This window comes from Mus pahari, chromosome 9 (genome assembly GCF_900095145.1).
Source record: "Mus pahari chromosome 9, PAHARI_EIJ_v1.1, whole genome shotgun sequence".
NCBI classification, from domain to species: Eukaryota; Metazoa; Chordata; class Mammalia; order Rodentia; family Muridae; genus Mus; species Mus pahari.
The window spans coordinates 46,628,527-46,651,154 of NC_034598.1; the positions used below are offsets into that span (position 1 = coordinate 46,628,527).

Genomic DNA, 22,628 nt, shown 5'->3' on the forward strand with positions numbered 1-22,628 from the left:
GAATTACAATTAAAACGATATTATTTCACTTCTACACTCAATAGAAATGTCTGTATATATTCAGTAAAAGAAAACTAGTCAAAATAATCCAGAGAAAAAGCCCAAGAATCTCTAATTATTGGAAAGTGAAAAAAATGTTACAATAAGTGTGAAAGTTAATACTGCACAATAATAAAAAAGGAGGTTGATGGTTTCACAAAAATGCATAGATGAACATTACAAATAATATAAAGCCACAGAAAACAGTTCAGAAAATACCATAACTTGTGTATGATGTTTTATCAAGATATTGATTATCCCACAAGGCAGAAGAATGAGTGGAAGATGACCAGAAATTTAAAAAGGCTTTTAAAATGCTGGTAATGTTCTGTGAAATTCATTCAACAGTATTAATTCAGTACTACTTATTTCCTGCCAAATAAGCAAGGGTGGGTTTATTTATGTCGGTTAATTGATGAGTTTAGATTAAAGGTTACATAAAGCTGGAGACATTCCTGGATGGAAAATGAGGAGTAAGCAGAAGTTGTACATCTTAGAAGTCATTCTCACAAGAACAGTCAGACCTAACTAGGTCACAGAAGCTTCCCTGTGTCCAAGGGGACTGAGTCTAAAGTGGTACAGGCTGGTGGAATTTCAGGAGAGCCTTATATTTTAAAGCACTTTAGAGAAAACAAGCAATATACTTTAAAGCCTCTGAACTCATGGTTTTGTAGTCCCCAAGCCCCTCTTGTGCTCTGTTCCTGAGGAGGAATGATCTACCTCCATCTCTTCTTTTTTTTCTTTGACACATCATATAAAACTGTAGTCAGAATGGGGAAAGCAAATGGATGGGAGCTGCCACTCACGCCTGCGATTCTAAGTAGATGCAAAGTTCCATTTACTCTTAGCTCTAGCCCAGATCTTTCTTGGATTCTCAACCTTCCTACTGAACATCATCTCAGCCTCAAGTTGCATTGTCCAACAGCTTGGACAAATGACCCATGTCCCAAATCTCTTCATCATGCCTGCACACCAAACCTTCCTTGTCTCTGAGTTCATGGGGGCTATGTCCATCATCACAGCCATCTGCCAGCCACATCTTTGCTTTTGAGCACTTACCCACAGCCCTGCAGCCAGTCCTCAATCTTATTGATTGGATTTCCTAGAAAAAGCAGACATTGGATGATTGTGGGAACTGAAGAAAACCACACCTCCCTCCCTATGCAACTCAGGCATCCTGCAAGTTGTCCTTACACATCCACAGCATGACTTTTTTTTTTTTTTTTTTAACCCACGGTGGTTGTGTGTGTGTGGACACATATGAAAGGAATATACTCATATATAAAGATGTTGGACATGTCTCCTATTTTCTGTAGACTTCAGAAAGTTCCCATTGTTCAGACTACCATGCTTTCTACTCCCTTTCCCCAAAATTTGGGAAAATTTTGTTTCAGACTACATCTCTGGTATTTCTCTTTGAACATCAGATAATGTGGGATTTTGGAAAAAGAACAACTGCTTCATTGAGTATGAAAAATCTTCAGAGAAACTTCTCAAAGGTCACTTGTGTCAAAGTTGCAACCTCAATCTGGGCATAAACTATATGTAGTCTTGTTACACACACTTAATTCACAGACAAACCCTGTTCTGTTCCTTGACTCATAGAGAAGTTTCTCAGGATGATATAAAGGTGTCCCTTTTTGTTTCCTGACCATATATGCCTGTAGCTGCTTCACATAATTCATGTATCATATACTATACCTCTCCCTTACAATCATTAAAAAGAGTCATAATGAGAGGTTCTACTCTAAGTAGAGGCTACAGCCATCCTGTGCAGACTTGTGCAAGATATAGTGGACATCGATATAATATTCAGCATTTTCTTACCTTCCTGGAAAACATCATCCAGGCTGGAAGGCTCGGGATCCAGTGCATCCTGCAGAGCAGCTGCTGCTTCCTCTTCCAGGACCTGGGTTTGCCAGTTACGACTCTGTTGAAGCCAGGCCCTTCGTTTCTCCCAGGATGTGGGGCTCAGCACTGATGCCTCCATTGTTTGAGCCCACTTTCAGGCCTTCTTACCAAACTGATGCCCTCCTGAAAGTTGAAACATGGGGAAAAACCACTTTACCCTCTCTTCATATCAACTCCTCTAAAGGTGACTGTCTAATCTTCTGTCTGTGCAAAGAGCCTGTTCACTGCCTAATGGGAAAGAAATGATGCTTAGTCTTTTGCTGCTTCAACCCATCCACCACTGAGAGACCACATCTTTTGGGTTCAGACTCCATCTTGGAGAACTTGACCTAAGGTCGAATTCGAATTAACTAACAGGCTGGTACCTAGTACCAGTTTCCAGGTTACCCCCAACAAGACTTCTGTCTAGCACCATTTTCCAGGTTATTCCCCAACAAATCTGCACTCTCAGGCTACAAGCCTGTCCCTGGCACTTCACTTCCTACAGCCATCAATCAGGAAAAACACAATAGTTAAGTTTATGGTTTGGCTCCCAGCACCAACCAATTATGTTAAAGGCCATAATGCTCCCCTCCCCCAATCAGAGGTATGCCAGGAGAGATACCCCACCCCCACATTTTTGGATTTTTAAAAATTGGATATTTTATTTATTTACGTTTTAAATGTTATCCCCTTTCCCAGTTTCCCCTCAGGAAACCCCTATCCCCTCTCCCCTCCTCATGTTCATCAACCCACCCACTCACACTTCCTGGCCCTGGCATTACCGTACACTGGGGCATTGAGCCTTCACAGGGCCAAGGGACTTTTCTCCCATTGATGCCTGATAAGGCCATCCTCTGCTACTTATGCAGCTGGAGCCATGGGTCACTCCATGTGTACTCTTTGGTTGGATACCCCTTCTTGTCTTTATAGATGCTTGCCTGAAACTAACCCTAGGGCTGCCCCCTCCCAATCTCTTGTGTGTGGACCAAGCTTAAACTTGAATCAAGAGACCCTAATACGATTGCTTTGGAATCAACTCCTTGGTGGTATTTTGGGGTTCACAAATGCTTCCTGGCATACTACCACCATTAAAAAAAAAAAAAAAAAAAAAAAAGGAATGCCTGAAAAAAAAATCTAAGTACCAGGTCAAGTATTTCAAGTCAATAAGTCTAAAAGCTTTAAGCATCACAGGAGTCATAGGCCACTGAGGAAATTTTTTGACCTAAAGTATCTCTAGTTCTTGTGGTAGCTGAAATGTTCTATTAGAAAACACATTTCTTAAGGCAGGTATGTTAGTCCATACCTGTAGCTCTAGCACTCAGAAGTCTCAGGCAGATCAATCTAAAGTCACAATTCAATTGAGACCATGTTTAAAGTAATTATTTTCTTTATTCTTTGTAATTTTGCATCTCAGAATCTACCATTGAAACTAAAATATTTGAGGAACTGGGGAGATGCCTCAGTCAGTTAAGTGCTTGGCACACAAGTATAAGGACCTGAGTTCAGATCTCCAGCACCCACATATAAGCCAAATAATTTTAGCTGTGGAGGCACAGCTGGGAGGATCAATTTCTGAAGTTTGTTCATTGGCTAGACAACCTAGTCAGTTCAATTAGCTTAAGGTTGAGTGAGAAACTATATCTCAAAAAAAATAGGGTGAAGAGAGATTCAGGAAGACATCACCATTGGCCTCTGCCCCGTCCCATTAATACAAGAAAAGGAAAACAAAAATCTTTAAATTTCCACTTAATTTAATCCTCATGAAGATAGCTTTTTAAAAGTTTAGAATTGGCAAAGTTTAAGAAGGCCATATTTCCACAAAAGGATGTGATCACACCTTTAGTGTCTAGCTTGTCTTTCTTTTTTTCTGGATTTGTTTGGTTTTCTAGGAAACACATAAGATTTTCCCTAAGAAAAGAAAAGGAAATAAAAGCTGTAATAGAAACAAGACACTTAACTTACTGCCTTAAGTAACCATCAGACTACTTATTCTCATGGTCACTTTCTAATTTGTCAGTTTTCACATTCACTCTGAGTTACTTATTCAGTCCGTTAATGTAACTGTCACTCCACAAATTGCCAGTTAATTTGACACTTTTACACTCTTTCCCAAAATATATAATGCCTCTAGGTACAGAATCTGAGAAGAATAAAGGGAAGAATCATTCAGCAGTTCAGATAGAGCTTGAAAGGCAGGAGCTAATGTAAACTCACTCACACCCACATCCCTCCACAGTGAGTTAGTAGATTTTAAACAAGACTTTCAGATCTTGTGCTTCCATCCTCTGGAACGGTCATGTACAGATTCATCTTCAAAATTATATTTCAAACTATTAAAGTCAGAGAAAATAGAAGAGAAAAATATAAGAATTTCAAGAGATTTCACTTAAAACTCAAAGGTTCTAAAGCAGCTTATTTTTTCTTTTTAAAGAACATTCTGGACACAAAATGTTCCTCTAGTGCAATAAAATTGTTTCAGTTGTTTTGTCTTGCTGTATACTGAGAAAAGACAATCTGTAATTGTTTTTGTCTAGTCTGGCTTCTTCTCTTTGGGCCCAGTCCAGGATTTGTCTTCTAGGGAAGGCAGCTTTAGAATTGTGAGATGTTTTTGCACTCCTTTTTGCCTTTTAGGGAATAGTCAATCACTTAACCAAGTTCAGGACAAAGGAAAGCTAGAAAGAGGGTCAGCAGAGGAGACTATCAGTGGGTGATTCAGGATGAGGCTGCCTCCAGAAATAATTCAGGAAAAGTCTCTAGAAAGCCTGAAATTAGAATGTGTATTCCTAGTCATGCCTTCCAAAATATTTAATAGACTATTTTCAGCCCAGAAAAGAAGATGCCAAAACTGACTTGCTCATTTCTTTAATTTCTTCACACAAATCACAGTTAATCCTTAATGTACAAGGACATTTTGATGGTTAGAAATACTTAAAAGGACAGGATGCTTCCAGTCTCCATTTGTGCCCCAAAGTTAAGGCATCCCACAGCCCTCCACACCCAAATCCTGCCCAGGAGAGAGCTGGTCTCCCCAAGAGTGCTGACACACCTAAGATCAAAGACTTACAGGACAATAGGAGGGACAAGCTCCAGTCAGAGACAGCAAGACCTACTAACACAGAGATAACCACATGGTAAGCAAGAATCTAAGCAACAAAAACCAAGGCTACTTGGCATTGTGAGAATCCAGTTCTCCCACCATAGCTAGTCCTTGATACTTCAACACACAGGAAAAGCAAGATTAAGATTTAAAATCACATCTCATGATGATGATAGAGGACTTTAAGAAGGACATAAATAAATCCCTTAAAGAAATTCAGGAGAACAAAGGCAAACAGGTAGAAACCCTTAAAGAGGAAACACAAAAATCCCTTAAAGAATTCCAGGAAAACATAACTAAACAGGTAAACTGAATAAAACCATCCAGGATCTAAAAACAGAAATAGAAACAATAAAGAAATCACAAAGGGAGACTACCCTGGAAATGGAAAACCTAGGAAAGAGATCAGGAGTCATAGATGCAAGCATCACCAACAGAATACAAGAGATGAAAGAGAGAATCTCAGATGTGGAAGATTCCATAGAAAATATTGACACAGCAGTCAAAGAAATGCAAAATGCAAAAAACTTCTAACTTAAAACGTCCAGGAAATCTAGGACACAATGAGAAGACCAAACTTAAGGATAATAGAAAAGAGTGAAGATTCCCAACTTAAAAGGTCAGTAAATATCTTCAACAAAATTATAGAAGGAAACTTCCTTAACCTAAAGAAAGATATGCCCAGGGAACATACGAGAAGCCTAGAGAACTCCAAATAGACTGGGACAGAAAAGAAATTCCTCCTGTCACATAACAATCAAAACACCAAATGAAATAAACTAAGAACAACTATTAAAAGCAGTAAGGGAGAAAGGTCAAGTAACATATAAGGAGACCTATCAGAATTACACCAGACTTCTTACTAGAGACTCTAAAAGCCAGAAGATCCCAGGCAGATGTCAAACAGAACCTAAGAGAACACAAATGCCAGTCCAGGCTACTATACCCAGGAAAAAAATTCAATACCATAGATGGGGCAACCAAGATATTCCATGACAAAACCAAATATACACATTATCTTTCTATAAATCCATCCCTACTAAGGACAATAGATGGAAAACTCCAACACAAGGAGGGAAACTACAAACTAGAAAAAGCCAGATAGTAATCTTCTTTCAACAAGTCCAAAAGAAGATAGTCACACAAAAAATCCCATCTCTAACAACAAAAATAACAGGAAGCAACAATTACTTTTCCTTAATATTTCTTAACATCAATGGACTAAATTCCCACCTGAAAAATACACAGAGTAAAAGACTGTATACATAAACAGGATACAGCATTTTGCTGCATATAGGAAATGCACCTTAGTGATGTAGACAGATACTACCTCAGAGTAAAAGGCTGGAAAACAATTTTTCAAGCAAATGATCCCAAGAAATAAGCTGGAATAGACATTCTAATATCAAATAAAACCAACTGGCAACCAAAAGTTATCAAAAAAGATAAGGAAGGACACTTCATACTCATCAAAGGAAAAAACTACCAAGATGAACTCTCAATTCTGAACATCTATGCTCCAAATGCAAGGGCACAACATTCATAATTGAAACTTTACTAAAGCACAAAACACACATTGTACCTCACACAATAATAGTGGGAGACTTCAACATCCCACTCTCATCAATGGACAGATCATGGAAACAGAAACTAAATAGACCCACAGTAAAACTAACAGAAGTTATGAACCATGCCATGCCTACTCCAGTAGTGACTCACTTACAGGTCTGAAAAACGTGAAGGCAGTCCTGAGCAAAGGAGTTTCAAAAGAAACTCAGCCTCCTGGAATCCTGGCATTTCCAATAACCCATTTACTCAAACCCTATCCTCACGTTAGTATGGTGTATCATAAATCAGCTCCACCAGTGTTCCAAAGTCCAAAATTATCCTTAAAGCAATGAGCTCAGAATTCAGTAGGATTCAGTGAAGAGGTTATTTTCATATGCAAGTATTTACCAAGGCCTAGGAAATAAGGGGGTTGTGGTATTGCATTATTCATGAGAAAGTCTGCTACAGCAGAACCTCCTGGTGCTTGCTCTCACAAGGCTCAAAGGAGTAGCACAAATTGTGACTAGGGTGTGAAATCCTTACCTGTCATTAGCTGACCCTAGGCAGAGCTGATTTACCTTTACTGTAAACATTACCTGGTGCCTATAAGTCCTTTTGAAATCATTCCTCTGTTTTGTGTCAGATAACTTCAATATACTTTGTCTACTGTGACATCCTGCCCCTTTATTTTCTGTATTATTTAAGACTGGTGTTCACTTTGTGAAAATACACTCAGTTCCTACACTCTCTCTTGTGTGTACTGTTTGTCACTCGCCAAATCCTCGCTCATCTGCAACGGAGACCCCATTCCATGCAGATAGGAGACCCCACAAAGGAGGTAGTCTGTGGCAGAACCAAATGGATTTAACTGTTATCTATAGAACATTTCATCCTAAAGCAAAAGAATATACCTTTTTCTCAGCACTTCATGGTACCTTCTCCAAAACTGACCATATAAGCCTCAACAGATACAAAAAGATTGAAGTAATCTCATGCATCCTATTAGATCACCATTGACTCAGGCTGGTCTTCAATAACAACAAAAACAACAGAAAGCCTACATACACATGGAAGCTGAACAACACTCTACTCAATGATAACTTGGTCAAGGAAAAAAATAAATAAATAAAGACTTTTTAGAATTCAACTAAAATGAAGGCACAACATACCCAAACTTATAGGACACAATGAAAGAAGTGCTAAGAGGAAAACTCGTAGCACTGAGTGTCTCCAAAAGGAATCTAGAGAAAGCTTACACTAATAGCTTGAAAGCACACCTGAGAACTCTAGAACAAAAAGAAGTAAATACATCCAAGATGGCAGGAAATTATCAAACTCAGGGCTGAAATCAAATAAGTGGAAACAGAAAGAAGTGTACAAAGAATCAGCCAAACCAGGATCTGGCTTTTTGAGAAAATCAACAAGATAGATAAACCCTAACTAACCAGAGGACACAGAGACAGTATCCAAATTAATGAAATCAGAAATGAAAAGGGAGACATAGCAACAGAATCTGTGGAAATTCAAAAATTCATCAGATCCTACTACAAAAGCTTATACTCAACAAACTTGGAAAATCTGGATGAAATGGATACTTTTCTAGACATATACCAGGTGCCAAAGTTAAATCACCATCAGATAAACCATGCAAACTGTCCCAAACCCCCAAATAAATAGAAGCAGTCTTTAAGAGTCTTCCAACCAAAAAAAAGCTCAGGACCAGAAGGATTTAGTGCAGAATTCTATCAGACCTTCAAAGAAGATCTAATATCAAAGCTCTTCAAACTATTCCACAAAATTGAAACAGAAGGAACACTACCCAATTCATTCTATGAAGCTACAATTAAGCTCATATGTAAACCACACAAAGACCCAACAAAAAAAGAGAATTTCAGACCAATTTCACTTGTGAATATCAATGCAAAAATACTCAAAATTCTCACAAACTGAATCGAAGAACACATCAAAATGATCATCCATCATGATCAAGTAGGATTCATCCGAGGGATGCAGGGATGGTTTAATATACAGAAATCCATCAACATAATTCACTATTTAAACAAACTCAAAGGGAAAAAATGATCATTTTATTAGATGCTGAGAAAGCATTTGACAAAATCCAACACTCCTTCCTGATAAAAGTCTTGAAAAAGATCAGGAATTCAAGACTCATACATAAACATAGTAAAAGAAATATACAGCAAAGCAGTAGCCAACATTAAACTAAATGGAGAGAAACTTGAAGCAATCCCATTATAATCAGAGACTAGACACCTATAGACTACCTACTCAATATAGCATTCGAAGTCCTAGCCAGAGAAATTAGACAACAAAAGGAGGTCAGAGGGATATAAATTGCAAAGGAAGAAGTCAAAACATCACTATTTGCAGATATGGTAGTATACTTAAGCAGCCCCCAAAATTCCACCAGAGAACTACTAAACATGATAAACAACTTCAGCAAAGTGGCTGGATATAAAATCAACTCAAACAAATTAGTAGCTTTCCTCTACTCAAAGGATAAACAAGCTGAGAAAGAAATTAGGGAAACAAAACCCTTCACAATAGTCACAAGTAATATAAAATACCTTGGTGTTACTCTATCCAAGAAAATGAAAGATCTGTATGACAAGAACTTCAAGTCTCTGAAGACAGAAATCAGAGATCTCAGAAGATGGAAAGATCTCCCATGCTCATGAATTGGCAGGATTAATATAGTAAAATGGCCATCTTGCTGAAAACAATCTGCAAATTCAATGCATTTCCCCATCAAAATTCCAACTCAATTCTTCATACAGTAAGAAAGAGCAATTTGCAAATTCGTTTAGAATAGCAAAAGTCTCAGGGTAGTGAAAAATAATTTCAACAATAAAAGGACTTCTAGGGGAATCATCATCCCTGACTTCAAGGTAAATTTCAGAGCAATAGTGATAAAAACTGCATGGTCTTGGTTCAGAGACAGGCAAGTAGATCAATAGAATAGAATTAAAGACCCAGAAATGAACCTACACACCTATGATCACTTGATCTTTGACAAAGGAACTAAAACCATCCAGTGGAAAAACGACAGTATTTTCTACAAAGTGCTGATTCAACTATTGGTCAGCACGTAGAAGAATGTAAACCAATCTATTCTTATCTCCTTGTACAAAGCTCAAGTCCAAATGGATTAAGGACCTCCACATAAAATCAGTGACACTGCAACTTATAGAGGAGAAAGTGGGGAAGAGCTTTGAACACATGAACATAGGAGAAAATCTCTTGAACAGAACACCAGTGGCTTATGTGCTAAGATCAACAAAGATCAAGATTGACAAATGGGTCCTCATAAAATTGCTAAGCTTCTGTGAGGCAAAGGACACTGTCAATAGGACAAAACAGCAACCAACATATTGGGGAAAGATCTTTCCCAATCCTACATCCGATAGAGGGCTAATATCCAATATATACAAAGAACTCAAGAAGTTAGACTCCAGACAACCAAATAACCTTATTAAAAATGGAGTACAGAGGTAAACAATGAATTCTTAACTGAGGCATACCAAATGGCTGAGAAGTACCCAAAGAAATGTTCAACATCCTTAATCATCAGGGAAATGCAAATCAGAACAACCCTGAGATTCCACCTCAGAATGGCTAAGATCAAAATCTCAGGTGACAGCAGATGCTGGTGAGGATGTAGAGAAAGAGGAACACTTCTATTGTTGGTGGGATTGCAAGCTGGTACAACCACTGTGGAAAGCAGTCTGGCAATTTCTCAGAAAGTTGGACATAATACTTCCTGAAGACCCAGCTACACCTGGGCATATACCCAAAAGCTGCTCCAACATATAACAAGGATACATGCTCCACTATGTTCATAGCAGTCTTATTTATAATAGCCAGAAGCTGAAAAGAACCCAGATGTCCTTCAACAGAGGAATGATACAAAAAAATGTGGTAAATTTATATAATGGACTACTACTCAGATATTAAAAACAACAAATTCATGAAATTCTTAGGCAAGAGGATGGAATTAGAAAATATCATCTTGAGTGAGGTAACCCAGTAATAAAAGAACATGCAAGGTATGCACTCACTGATAAGTTGATATTAGCCCAAAAGCTTGGAATACCCAAGATACAATTCACAGACCACATGAAGCTCAAGAAGGAAAACCAAAGTGTGAATGCTACAGTGCTTCTTAAAAGGGGGAACAACATACTCAAGGGAGGAAATACAGAGACAAAGTGTGGAGCAGCAACTGAAGGAAAGGCCATTCAGAGACTCCGCTACCTGGGGATCCATCCCATATACAGACACCTAACCCAGACACTATTGCAGATGCCAAAAAGTGCTTTCTGACAGTAGCCTGATATAGCTGCCACTTGAGAGGCTCTGCTAGAGCTGGACAAAGAGGCTGCTGCTTGCAGCCAACCATTGGTCTGAGTATAGGGTCCCCAATGGAGGAGTTAGAGAAAGGACTGAAGGAGCTGAAGGGGTTTGCAACCCATAGGAAGAACAACAGTATCAACCAACCAGACACCCCAGAACTCCCAGGAACTAAACCACCAACCGAAGAGTACACATGCAGGAACCCATGGCTCCAGCCATATATGTAGCAGAGGATGGCCTTGTCGGACATCAGTGGAAGGAGAGGCCCTTGGTCCTGGAAGTCTTGATACCCCAGTGTAGGGGAATGCCAGGGCAGGGAGGAGGGAGTGGATGGGTGAGCACCCTCATAAAAGCAGGGGGAGGGAGGATGGAATAGGGGGTTTCTGGGTGGGTGGTAGGGGAAACTGGGAAAGGGAATAACATTTGAAATGTAAATAAATAAAATATCCAATAAAATATTAAAAAATTAGAAAAAAAGAGAGAAACTTAAAAGGATGGCAGCAAGGCAAGAAAAGTATAGAGAAAAGGAAGAACTGGGAGGGGGAGACAGGAGGGAGAGGTGAGGTAGAAAGATTAGTGGAGAAGAGCGGGAGGGAAGGAGGGAAGAAAATGAGGGAAGGAAAGGGGGAAGAAAAAGGAGGTGGAAAGAGGAGGAAAAGAAAGGACAGAAAGACAGGAGGGACACAAGTAGAAAGGGACATAGGGCTGCCACACTGGGCTCTGACATCCTATTGTCTGTACCAAACACAACTGGAAACACCTTGTTTTCTCTACCTGGGATGACAGGTAAAGATTCTCAGTACCATCTTTAATAAGACTATTTTATGTTCCTCACATCTTTGAAGCTCTCATTTAAATAAGCGAATTTCTTCTCCACCTCTCTTCAGCCCTGGCTTTTCTTACACACTTTTTTCTCTCATTTTTTTTTTTTTTCATCCTAAGTATTTGTTGCACTAGACCCACAAAGCCCTCAATCTGTTCTCAACCCATTTCCTCCAGGAAGCCAGATGTGGTTTCTACAGTTGGTGTTAACCCTGTCTGTGTGTGACTTCCCTGTTTGACTTTTCTTTTTGGTTACTATCATCAATACACATTACACTTTTATTAATTTATATTATGTTTTATTTACTCTTCTACTTGAAACTTAAATTCCATGGTCAGATGTGTTTGTCTAGATTGTCCACTGCTGTGTTTTTAATGTCTAAAACAGAATCAAACATGTCGTTGGCTAAACATGAGAGCCTAGTACCTTAACAAGTTACCATAGACAAATTCAGCATGTAGCTTTAAGGCTCCCTTAAACTTTAACTATGTGTGAGGGACAGAAAGTTAGGGAATGGAGAGATGATACTTCTAAACCCTGTTTCTGCAATTCAGAACAGCATTTGCATGTGCCTGGCAGTGTTTTTTTCTTATTTGTACATCCTTATACAGACCTTTTACTTATTGCAACTACCTAAAGGAAAGTGTATACAGAAACAGAATGCTTAATGTTTTAAAAGTTACAAAAGGCTCACAAACTGGCTGTGGTTACAGGCAGCAGAAAGACACAAACTAAGAGCTCTACCACACTGCAAAGAACAGTAATTTTCTGGCAGTTTAGATTAGAATGAAATCATTTACTCACTTTAAAAGACAACTATGGTAGGGACTTGGAAGGTGTCCTATCATCTAAAGTGTTTGCCATGTACGCACAGGACCTGAACTGTATCCTCAGAACCAATATGAAAAAGCTGAGAGCTGTACCACATGCTTATAATCCCAACACTGTGAGTGTGCTTAGGATGATTTCTGGGTTTCACTAGTCAGGCAGTATAGCAAATTCCACAGTAAATGTAAGATCCCATGTCAAGATTTATGATGGAGACTGATAGAGGAGAATGCCTGACCTTGAACTCTGGCTTCCACGTACATGTGCTCGTGTGCTCGTGTACACAAGCTCCTGCACCCCCATCCCCACCCAGTGATCTCAAGAGAGAAGATGCAAAGGAACTAATCTTCCAAAATGTGGCTCTTGGTGTGGAAATTAAAATAGAAAGTAATTTTCCCCAGTCTTTGTCATATTTGGGTCATCATGAACTGTCCACAAAGCATTAAGTGGAACTACTGCAAAAATGGGTAGCAATATTGGGAAACAGAAATAAATAAAGGATTTGGTTCATAGTAAGAGGATGAACACACTTCTGGGAGATAAGAAACTAAGTTCTGTTTCTGGAAATCTGAAGGAAGTGGCAAATGATATCAGATAAGCACAGTAGCAGTGAGTATGTTACAGAGAAATGACAGATGGGAACGGAGATGGCAAGATGCAGCTTTGGAGATGTTTGGAGGGAGGCTAATAGAGAGATTGGGATAGAAATATTTTCTCCAAATGTCCCAGTAACAACAATGGTCATCAGACAAAAGTGTATTCCCACAATATGATGGAACCTGGTCATATGCCTGCTACACAAGCTTGACAACCTGGATTCAATCACTAGAAGTAGAAAACTGACTCTTGAAAGTTGCCCTCTGACCTCCTCCCAACACACACCATACACATACACACAATGATCATGAAAATACTACTACTAAGTAAAAGCTAAAAAATATGAATTGTCGTTCATATTCACATCATTTCTCTGATCAGTTTCTAGCAACCAGCACGTGTGATTCTGTTATATTAAAAAAAGTATATGGCATGATTGTGTTGATTGGACCACTCTTTGTAAGGTCTCTCTTGAGCCCCATGACAGGGCATGGTGTAATGCTTTTTAATGGAGATAATTTAGCAAATATTCTACCTGCTGAAGAGCAAGACTCACACTTATGCTGGGAAATTTCCCTCAACTAGTATATACCATAGAAGAGGTACAGACCCACCTGCCTTTCTCCATGGCTTCAAATCTTCTGTGTGTATATTACTTATCTTGCAGTGAAGGAATGCTATATGGGACCATCTTTCTGTGCTTTAGTTAATACACCATAAGGGTAACTCAAGTCTGATTAAAATTTAAAGTTTAAACTAGCAAATTATGCCATCTTTAGAAAATCAATTTCCATTCTAATTTTTCATTTCCTACTCAAAACTTTCTTTGAACTCTGACTGCTACCTTCCTTGATGCTAATTTATTATAACTTTGGCTGTATTATGTCCAATCTTGAGAGAGAAGGTGGCAACCTGTATATTTTTTCTTTTGTTTTTACCAATAATTTAAGAAAAATGCCACATAGTATCTACTTACTTCTTATCTGAATTTCCCCAAAGCCTAGACATTTCTCTAGAATTTTTTTTCTTGAATTATTTTCCATAACCTACCAGTAGGTCTGGTATTAAATACAACGAACTAGAGTAAGAGAGGATGTTCTTTGTTCTGTGAAGAGTTTATAGAAGTAGGGATGAAGTTACATCTGTGGCTTAAGATCACAGGATTGTTTAAGAACTGTGACTATCTTCTAATAAAATATTGTCAAATACTTGTAGCAGTAGTGAGGAAATTGTTGAGAAAGTGTCATTATTACTGAATTGAGAACATCGTCTACTTCCTACTACATTGCTAGTCCATGTTCTAGAAGATTAGAAGATTCAGCTGAAGTTTCACAATACACTGACATGGTGAATCAAAGAAGGGACTAGTAATAACTGATTTGTGTAGAGCATCTAATATTCATCCACAAATATGTCCAATAAAATACTTCACTTAATTCTAACCAACACCTTAGAGCTAATCATTAGCATCTGACGCTCAGAGAGAATGTCTTACTCAAGGAAGTGTATTTAAGTATTAAAAGGGCTTGGATTTAAGCTTGCATTGGTTTGACTTCTTGTTGTACAGTCTTTACACAAATACTGGAGCAATAAAATAGCCCATTGTCACCCCAGTATCTGCAGATATACAGTCTTGGATGAAGGAAAGGAGTTGTGAGTTGTTAGCAATTCTTCTAGGCTCTGCCCAACAGTTACCTAGTAACAGCTTGTGTCTGTCTGCCAGGTCTGAGCCAGATAAGACCGCTCAAGTTTTCTTTCTTTCTCTCTCTCTTTCCTTCTTCCTTCCTTCCTTCCATTCTTCCTCCCTCCCTCCCTCCTTCCCTCTCTCCCCTCTCTCCCCCTCTCTCCCTCCCTCCCTCAAGCCTGAAGCCTCTCTTCCTCTCTCCTCCCTCTTTCTATCCTTCTCTATCTCCCTTACTTTCTCTGCCTCTACTCCTTTCCAGGTTCCCATTCTGCTCCTCAGCTTCCTTCCAATAAACTTCTTTCTGTACTAGGCCTGTCACATGGCTTGATTGTTCAGGGGCGCGCCTTGGCAGGTACTCCCTCCCTCCGCATCGTGCTGCGATTCATAAAACACAAGATACTGTTCAGCTGTCTATTTTATAATCTAGTGGAGTAGAAAAAGCATAAACCTAACACATTTTGTACTGAGCTGTGTGATAATCACAGCAAAAAATGTATTGCTTTGTGTTACCAGCATAGTTTTCTTCTTGATTCCATCTTGGTGATCTGGAAGTGAACTAACCTCCTCAGGCTTGCAGATCAGTTTTCCAACAAGGTTCAATTTGGGATTACATGAAATTTCTTGATTGCTTTCAGATTGTAGAATTAGAATATTTTAGCAGTGACTGTAGAAAAGCACTGAATTAACAAAGGTAATAGTCACAGCCCTGGGCCAGGCTCGGCACAGGCCTAATTACTGAATTGCTAGATTTATTTTTTTATTTTTTTATTTTTGAACGGTCTGGGAAATCTTCTGGAAAGGGTAGGTGCAGCTAGGGTAAATTGTGCTGCGTTCAGAGGCCTGGGAGCAATGTTATCTACCACAATTTACTGTGGACATATCTTTTTTCCCAAGGAGGAGGTTTAATTTTTATTTAAAACTGGAAATTGTGGTTGATGCATTTCTCTGGGATGCAATATATTAACAATGTGCCAATGGGCTGCTGCTGCTGCTGCTGCTGCCTCTTCCTTGCCCTTTCCCCTTCCTCCTTTTCCTCGTTCCCTTCTTCTTCTTCCTCCTCTTTTTTTTTTTATGTATTGAAAATAGACCTTTTTCATATAATATACCCTGGTTACCGTTTCCCCTCCCTTTACTCCTCACAGTTCTTCCCCACCTATCTTAATATTTACATATAACAAATGGGCCTACCACTGTGAAGCTGACGATTACTACCTCTGCTTATATATGGTTCAGTGTAGGGATATTTTTAAGCTCCCAGTAACATGGGCAGCAATGTTTCTTTTTCTTCACAGTTTTATTTAGAAACTCAGGGAAAGAAAAACATGTAAGCAGAGCTTGGGACTTGGAATCAGAGTATTCCTGTTTAAAAATAGTAGTTTGAAGCCAGGCATGGTGGCACACGCCTTTAATCCCAGCACTTGAGAGGCAGAAGCAAGCAGATTTCTGAGTTTGAGGCCAGCCTGGTCTACAGAGTGAGTCCCAGGACAGCCAGGGTTACACAGAGAAAACTTGTCTTGAAAAAACCAACAAAACAAAACAAAACAACAACAAAAAACAAAAACGAAAATATTAGTTTGTCCACTTATACCTATGAGTTTTTGGCAAAACTATTCAACCTCTCTGTATCTAAGTGTTTTCAATATGTAAACTGATAATTGCCACACATTGTGGGTTATTGAAGATTAAAATTAGGTATTATATAACAAATACTATGCAAGGTTGTTATTAATTTTCTCTCAGTGTAAGTCAGTCTCAAAAAAGGGAGACAAGGGACCGATCATTAGACTACACTAGAGTGCACCACATCAGGATGTTAAAAAGAGGTACTCATATTAGGCAGAGATCAACTGTGAGAAAAATAATTCCTTATTATTTTCTATATATTTATGTGTGTTATATTTATATGCATGTACTCATATGTGCACCCATAGAGGCCAAAGGTCTATATTTGGTATCTTCCTCTATCATTCTCTGAAATAGTCTCTCACTAAATTTGGGATATATTGATTTTCTAGGCTGGCTGGATAGTGAGTACTTGGGGTCTTTTATCTCTACTACTTCAGCATAAATAACAGATTGCACCACCAACTCTAGCTTTTTACATGAGTACTGGGGATCTGATTCAGATCCTCATCTAGTTCTGCCTATTAAATCATTCTCTACTTCAATAGTTCCTATCCTTATATAATGTCTAGAGGGACCAGAGAGAAATCTAATCCTGAACACTCATTTTAGAGTAAAAAACTAGACAGAGATAAGAAGGGGTAAGGAAAGATGAGGGAAGGAGGGAGAAAGGAGGGTGGAGAAAGGGAAGGAGGGAGGGAAAGAAGGGAAGATAGAAAATAGGACTCGCCAGGCATGGTGGCACACGCCTTTAATCCCAGCACTTGGGAGGCAGAGGCAGGCAGATTTCTGAGTTCGAGGCCAGCCTGGTCTACAGGGTGAGTTCTAGGACAGCTAGGACTACACAGAGAAACCCTGTCTCAAAAAATCAAAAAAAGAAAAAGAAAAAAAAAAGGACTCACAGGTTTATATCACAAGTGTGTTCTCTCTCCCTTTTATCACACAGAGTTCTTCCTACCACTCTCAGGTTCTAGATCAGTCTTCAGTGCTCTGGACCTCCTTCTATCAACAGACCAGACAGGCGTCTCTTCTCTGTATGTTACTTATGCCCCAAGCAGTACTTGTGAATTGGGACTGAGAGTGAGATCAAGGGTAAAAAAACAGAAAAAGGAAATAGAGTTTCCATGATGTGGCCCAACAGAACTTCTGCATCCTTAGCCCCAGGCACAGTCTTACCAATTCAGAAGTCTGGGGAAATCCCAGAGCAGACAGCATTTCTCTGTGGACAAGGCAAAATTAACTTCAAGTCAGGTTGACCCTCTTCAAACTTATGTATCAAAAACCTGTTGCTGTTGCACTCCTTTTAGATCAATGGTAACCAGTGTGGCTCTAGGAAGATCATTAGATCAAAACTTAATCTTATGTTGTTGGAGCACTCTGAGACATCTATGACCTAAGGGAGCACTGCAGTCCCTGCTTCAGGGAAAAGAAAATAGTAGAAGCTACACAATGTAACTTCTTTGACTTTCCTTTTCCAATCTTTACAGCACTTCAGTCTTTGTTTCAGGGGGTATAAAAATGTTATTACTTAGTAAATAAAAATAAAATAAAAAATTAGTGTTATTTAGTAAATAATAGAAACTGTGAAATGTAACATAGTAGACTCCATGCAGGAGGAGCTGCAGTGAGCAAGTGAGCTTTCTGGAGATCGCCCAACATTTTACACAGTTGCTGTGGGTATGTCTTGGATAGGCACAGCCAGCCCCAGAGGCTTCATCCCAGGATTGCTTCTTGCTACTGATGTGCCCTCTCATGTTTGTCATTCCTATATTCCTTGTATATTCAGCTTGGCGTGATTAGATGTGGGGAGACTCTCACTCCCTGTAGCCTGGTATGATTACTTGCTGGGTGATAGCCCACTCTATTGGGAAATTTTCCTGCAGATCAACATGAAGATGAACTTGCATAGAGCAATATTGTTTAGATGAATTAATGATTGTACAGAAATCCTGAAGTGATTTAAATAGTTTTAGGAAGTTAGAGTAGTTGACAGAAAGTTTAAGGAGATGGTTTAAGTTGTTTTGACAGAAACATATAATAATGTTAGAATTAAGAGCAGAACATGCTCCCTCCCTTGTTGTATGGTGAGGGCTGCACAAGTTAAAAAAGTAGTAGAGTGAGCTTTCATGCATTATAAGCACGTACTCATACTTGGAAGAGAAAACTAGGCTTGGGACAACTTAATAATCAAAGAAAACATTCATTCTAGGCTAGGTCTGAGTTCCTGCATCTTGTGATCTAGGGATGTGGCCATATGTTTTGCTGTACACTAGGAAAAGACAAGGTTATGAATAAAGAGTAAATAATAAAGATGATTGGCCATTATAGCTGAACAAGACTTCAAAAAAAAAAAAAAACCAAAAAACCCCAAACATGTAAGATGGGTGATGATCTGTTTCTTGGTAAATACAGATTATCAGGCTAAGCATAGGAAAAAGCTTGCTACTATAAACATGCTTGCTTAAATCTTATTAATCATGACAAAATTTATTGCTTAAGGGTTATGATAAATTTGTAGAAAGAAAATTAGATTGAAAATATTTAGTTTGGTATGAGTTTCAAAAGAAAAATACATAATCAATAATCCTGTTGTAAATTTATTTTGTGTAATGATTTAATCTATTTTGAAGAGTATGTTTTTGTGGTGATTTTTGTTTTTAGAGAATATGTAACTTGTGGCTATGGTGTCATCTTTTTTTGTATACAGAACTTTAACTTCATGGCATAAAAAAGGCTAAAAGAAAAAAATAAAGTTTTTGGAGTCAACTTGTTGGTGTTTGCTCCATCCCACCAAATATGTATATGTGTATACATGTATGTGTATATATGTATATATATATATATATATATATATATATATATATATATATATATGTAAAGTTGGTTGAAGCTTTGTTTTATTCATCTAGTGTGTGAATATGTGCGTATGTATGCATATATATATATATATATATGTAAAGTTGGTTAAGGCTTTGTTTTATTCATCTAGTGTGTTAACATGTGTGTGTATATGTGTGTGTGCATGTGTGTATGTATATATATATATATATATATATATATATATATATATATATATATGCTATTGTTTTTCTTGCTTCATCCACTCAGTGCATGTGTGTGTGTGTGTGTATACCTGTGTATGATTTCCCCCTCCTTTCTTTTTTCTAGTTGCTGGCTGCCATCAGCAGCAGCCCCTGTTGGTTGCTATCAAACCTGTTGCTATTAGCACCAGTCCCCAGTCACTGACTATACATTCAGCCCTCCTCAGTTTACCCTGTGGTGTTGAAGCTTGCCTTCAACAGTAACTCCTTTGCCTTTCTTTTTTTTTTTTAATGCCATTTTCCCACAAACAAGTTTAACTGAATATTAAAAGCAAATCATCTAAGTTCTTTTCCTGTTATTCCCTTTGAACATTAAGATATGAGGGAGATTTCTGGAAGGTTTATAAATGACCATTGGAGATATTAAAATCATATATTTGCACCAAGTCATACTGTGTTGTTGGTATGTGAGAGATGCCATTAAAAAATTCCCAGCAGACTAAAAGGTATCAAGAATAAGAAAACAGGTCACTCTGGCTAATTACACATAGCTTTATTTAGATTTGCTTAGGATAAGTGAAGAGATTTCTTGACCACCGAGTGATCTCTGTGTATTGCTATCATTAATTCAGTGTTTTGTTTTCATGGACATGGATTTATTTCATTCCTGTTCTCATTTCCCCCTTTTATTGCACAGTAGATAAACATATACTCTTCTCATTCCTCAGCTTATTTGACAGATTCTCTTCTCAGCCCAAATCTGTGTTTTGGCCATTCTCACTGGGCCTGGGTATGGGTTGAGCACAGGGCTGTGGCTTTTGGGTTACTCACTTTCCTTGACCTCTAAGTGGAAATCAGGTAGCTATGACTCTACACATAGAAAGTAATGCTTGCATCTTTTCCATTGCTGTCACTCAGAGTGAAGCTTGAGTCATGACATGGGTCAAGACTAAGACACGAGCCAAGACCAAACTTTCTATTACAATCTGAATGTCAGAACTTGAACCTCAAAGTCTCTCCACATCACTATATAGTGCTTCATCCTAGAAAAATATCTTAACTTTCAGAGGATCGCAGGAGTTAAGACAACACTATTAGTCTGGTTATAAACAGCCTCTAAATCTGTCTGAGTTCCTGTGTTTGTTGGCTCTTTTTCTATCCCTCCTACTATAGCTTTATCTTGCTATCTATAATAACATTCTCTGTGGAAGACAACCAATAAACCTGGCCTTTTGAGATCTTTTTACCAATGCTCATGATATGGAGACTGCACATCCATGGCTCTTACCACTCAAGCTGAACATCTGCTGAATCAGAAGCTTGGGCATTTGCAAGCTTTCAACCTCTAATTACTCATGAATTGTATTAAACCTCCAATTAAGGACCTTTGTGATATACAAAGTCACAAATATTTCCTTGGGCATTGTTTTAAAAGCTTATTATCTTACTAAACTACTTCTACAGTACACTTTTATCTTGATTGGGGCTCTTCCCTAAATCCCTCTTCTACATTGCCTCTTCTACCCACAGATAAAGTGGGTTGTGGGAAAAGCCCAGTGTGAATGATATTTCCATGCCTCCTCCTTCCCCAGAATACAGATTGATGGCTACCCTGAAACAAAGGGTGTTGGAGATGCCAGCCCCAATATTATGTAGGTCAATGAGAGGTCAACTTATTTAAATGAGATATAAAGCAAAACTCTAATCTTCATAAAATGTGGACCATGGGCCTTTAGTAAATTTGGTCTGTCATTATCCAACTGTGCAAGTTTTCCTACATAGTAAGTTTTACATACCTCATAACACTTTATCGCCACATCTTTTGCTGAAGATTCCAATGTAAAGCTGAGAGAAAAGTCAGGCCAAATTTATATATTCCCAAATTCAGAGATAAGGGCACTAAACAGAACCTATCATCAAACCAGGAAACTTCTCTTGTTCACAACTTTTCATAACTGAAAATAGAATTAAGTGGACATACATATGAGTTCAGCAAGATGCTAAGAACTCTCGTGAGAAAAAAGGAATTTTATGAATAACAATTCAGTTCATCAAAAAGGCCATGATTCATGACCCCAGAACAATAACATCTGGTAGCCAGGAGGATGGAAAGAAGCATCTCTGCTCAATAGTTCCAATGATGAGGCTATAGAGTTAGGGTCAGGAATGAAAGTTTCTCTCCTGATAAATCTCTTAACTTGGAAGCCAGATTTTTTTCCCTGACCTGTATCGTTTTCTCTATAACTATCTATAATTCTATATCAGCTCCACCCTAAAACCAAAGAAAAACTACACTTACCAGAGGTAAGAAAGTTCTCAAAACAGGGTTGACTCTTTCTCAGGAGTGGTGCTAGAGATGAGGACTGTGTGATAGTTTCATATCGCAGACTATGACTTTCTTTCTGTTCTCATTCAACTGTCAGCTCAAAAGAGGAAGCGGATGTGAGACAACACAGAGATATCTATACACGCATCTGTACAGCCTCTGCCTCCTAGCCAGCCACATCCTCTGCTCTAGCTTAGGAGATGGAAGAATAAAGCAGCTATCACCCATAAGCTTACAGGCAGAGCCCATCCTCTGAAATGGCTGCTTGTTGTGACTTCAGTTTTCTACACCTAGGGAAGGGTATTGCCCACTAGACAATGGGAATCTGGGAAAGTCTTCCTCCAATATGATTAGAAGCAGTTAGAATCTACTCCTGTAGCCAAATGTACATAAAAAATATAGAAAATGATTAAAAAATTAGACTTGTCTCTCCATAAAATCTACTCACATTTATTCCATAGTTGAGGACTTCTCCCTACCTGGGCTTTTCATAACTCTTTCACACTCAGGTAGACTCCCCAGAAGCTTCTTCATAAATACTATCAATGAAAACAATTTTTATGCATTAACTTCTTTTTAAAAATTTTATTGGATTTATTTGTGTTTCTCTGTGTGCATTCTCTCTCTCTCTCTCTCTCTCTCTCTCTCTCTCTCTCTCTCTCTCTCTCTCTCTCTGTGTGTGTGTGTGTGTGTATATACCCCTGTCACAGCATGAATGTGGAGGTTAGTTTGAGTCAATCTTCACCTTCCATCAT

General features: G+C 38.5%; 1 protein-coding gene across 1 annotated transcript in view; it reads right to left on the bottom strand.

Annotated features, from left to right (window-relative positions):
• The window catches only part of Tespa1 (thymocyte expressed, positive selection associated 1), a 35,599-nt gene extending 13,635 nt beyond the window's left edge, over positions 1 to 21,964 (bottom strand). Inside the window, exons 1-3 of the mRNA XM_021205672.1 lie at positions 21,847 to 21,964; positions 1,867 to 2,073; positions 1,099 to 1,141 (exon numbers count right to left, since the gene is read on the bottom strand). Of these exons, the coding sequence (XP_021061331.1) occupies positions 1,099 to 1,141; positions 1,867 to 2,029 (206 nt within the window). The 5' untranslated portion in view covers positions 2,030 to 2,073; positions 21,847 to 21,964. The remainder of the gene's footprint in view (positions 1 to 1,098; positions 1,142 to 1,866; positions 2,074 to 21,846) is intronic.
• Positions 21,965 to 22,628: the final 664 nt, after the last annotated feature.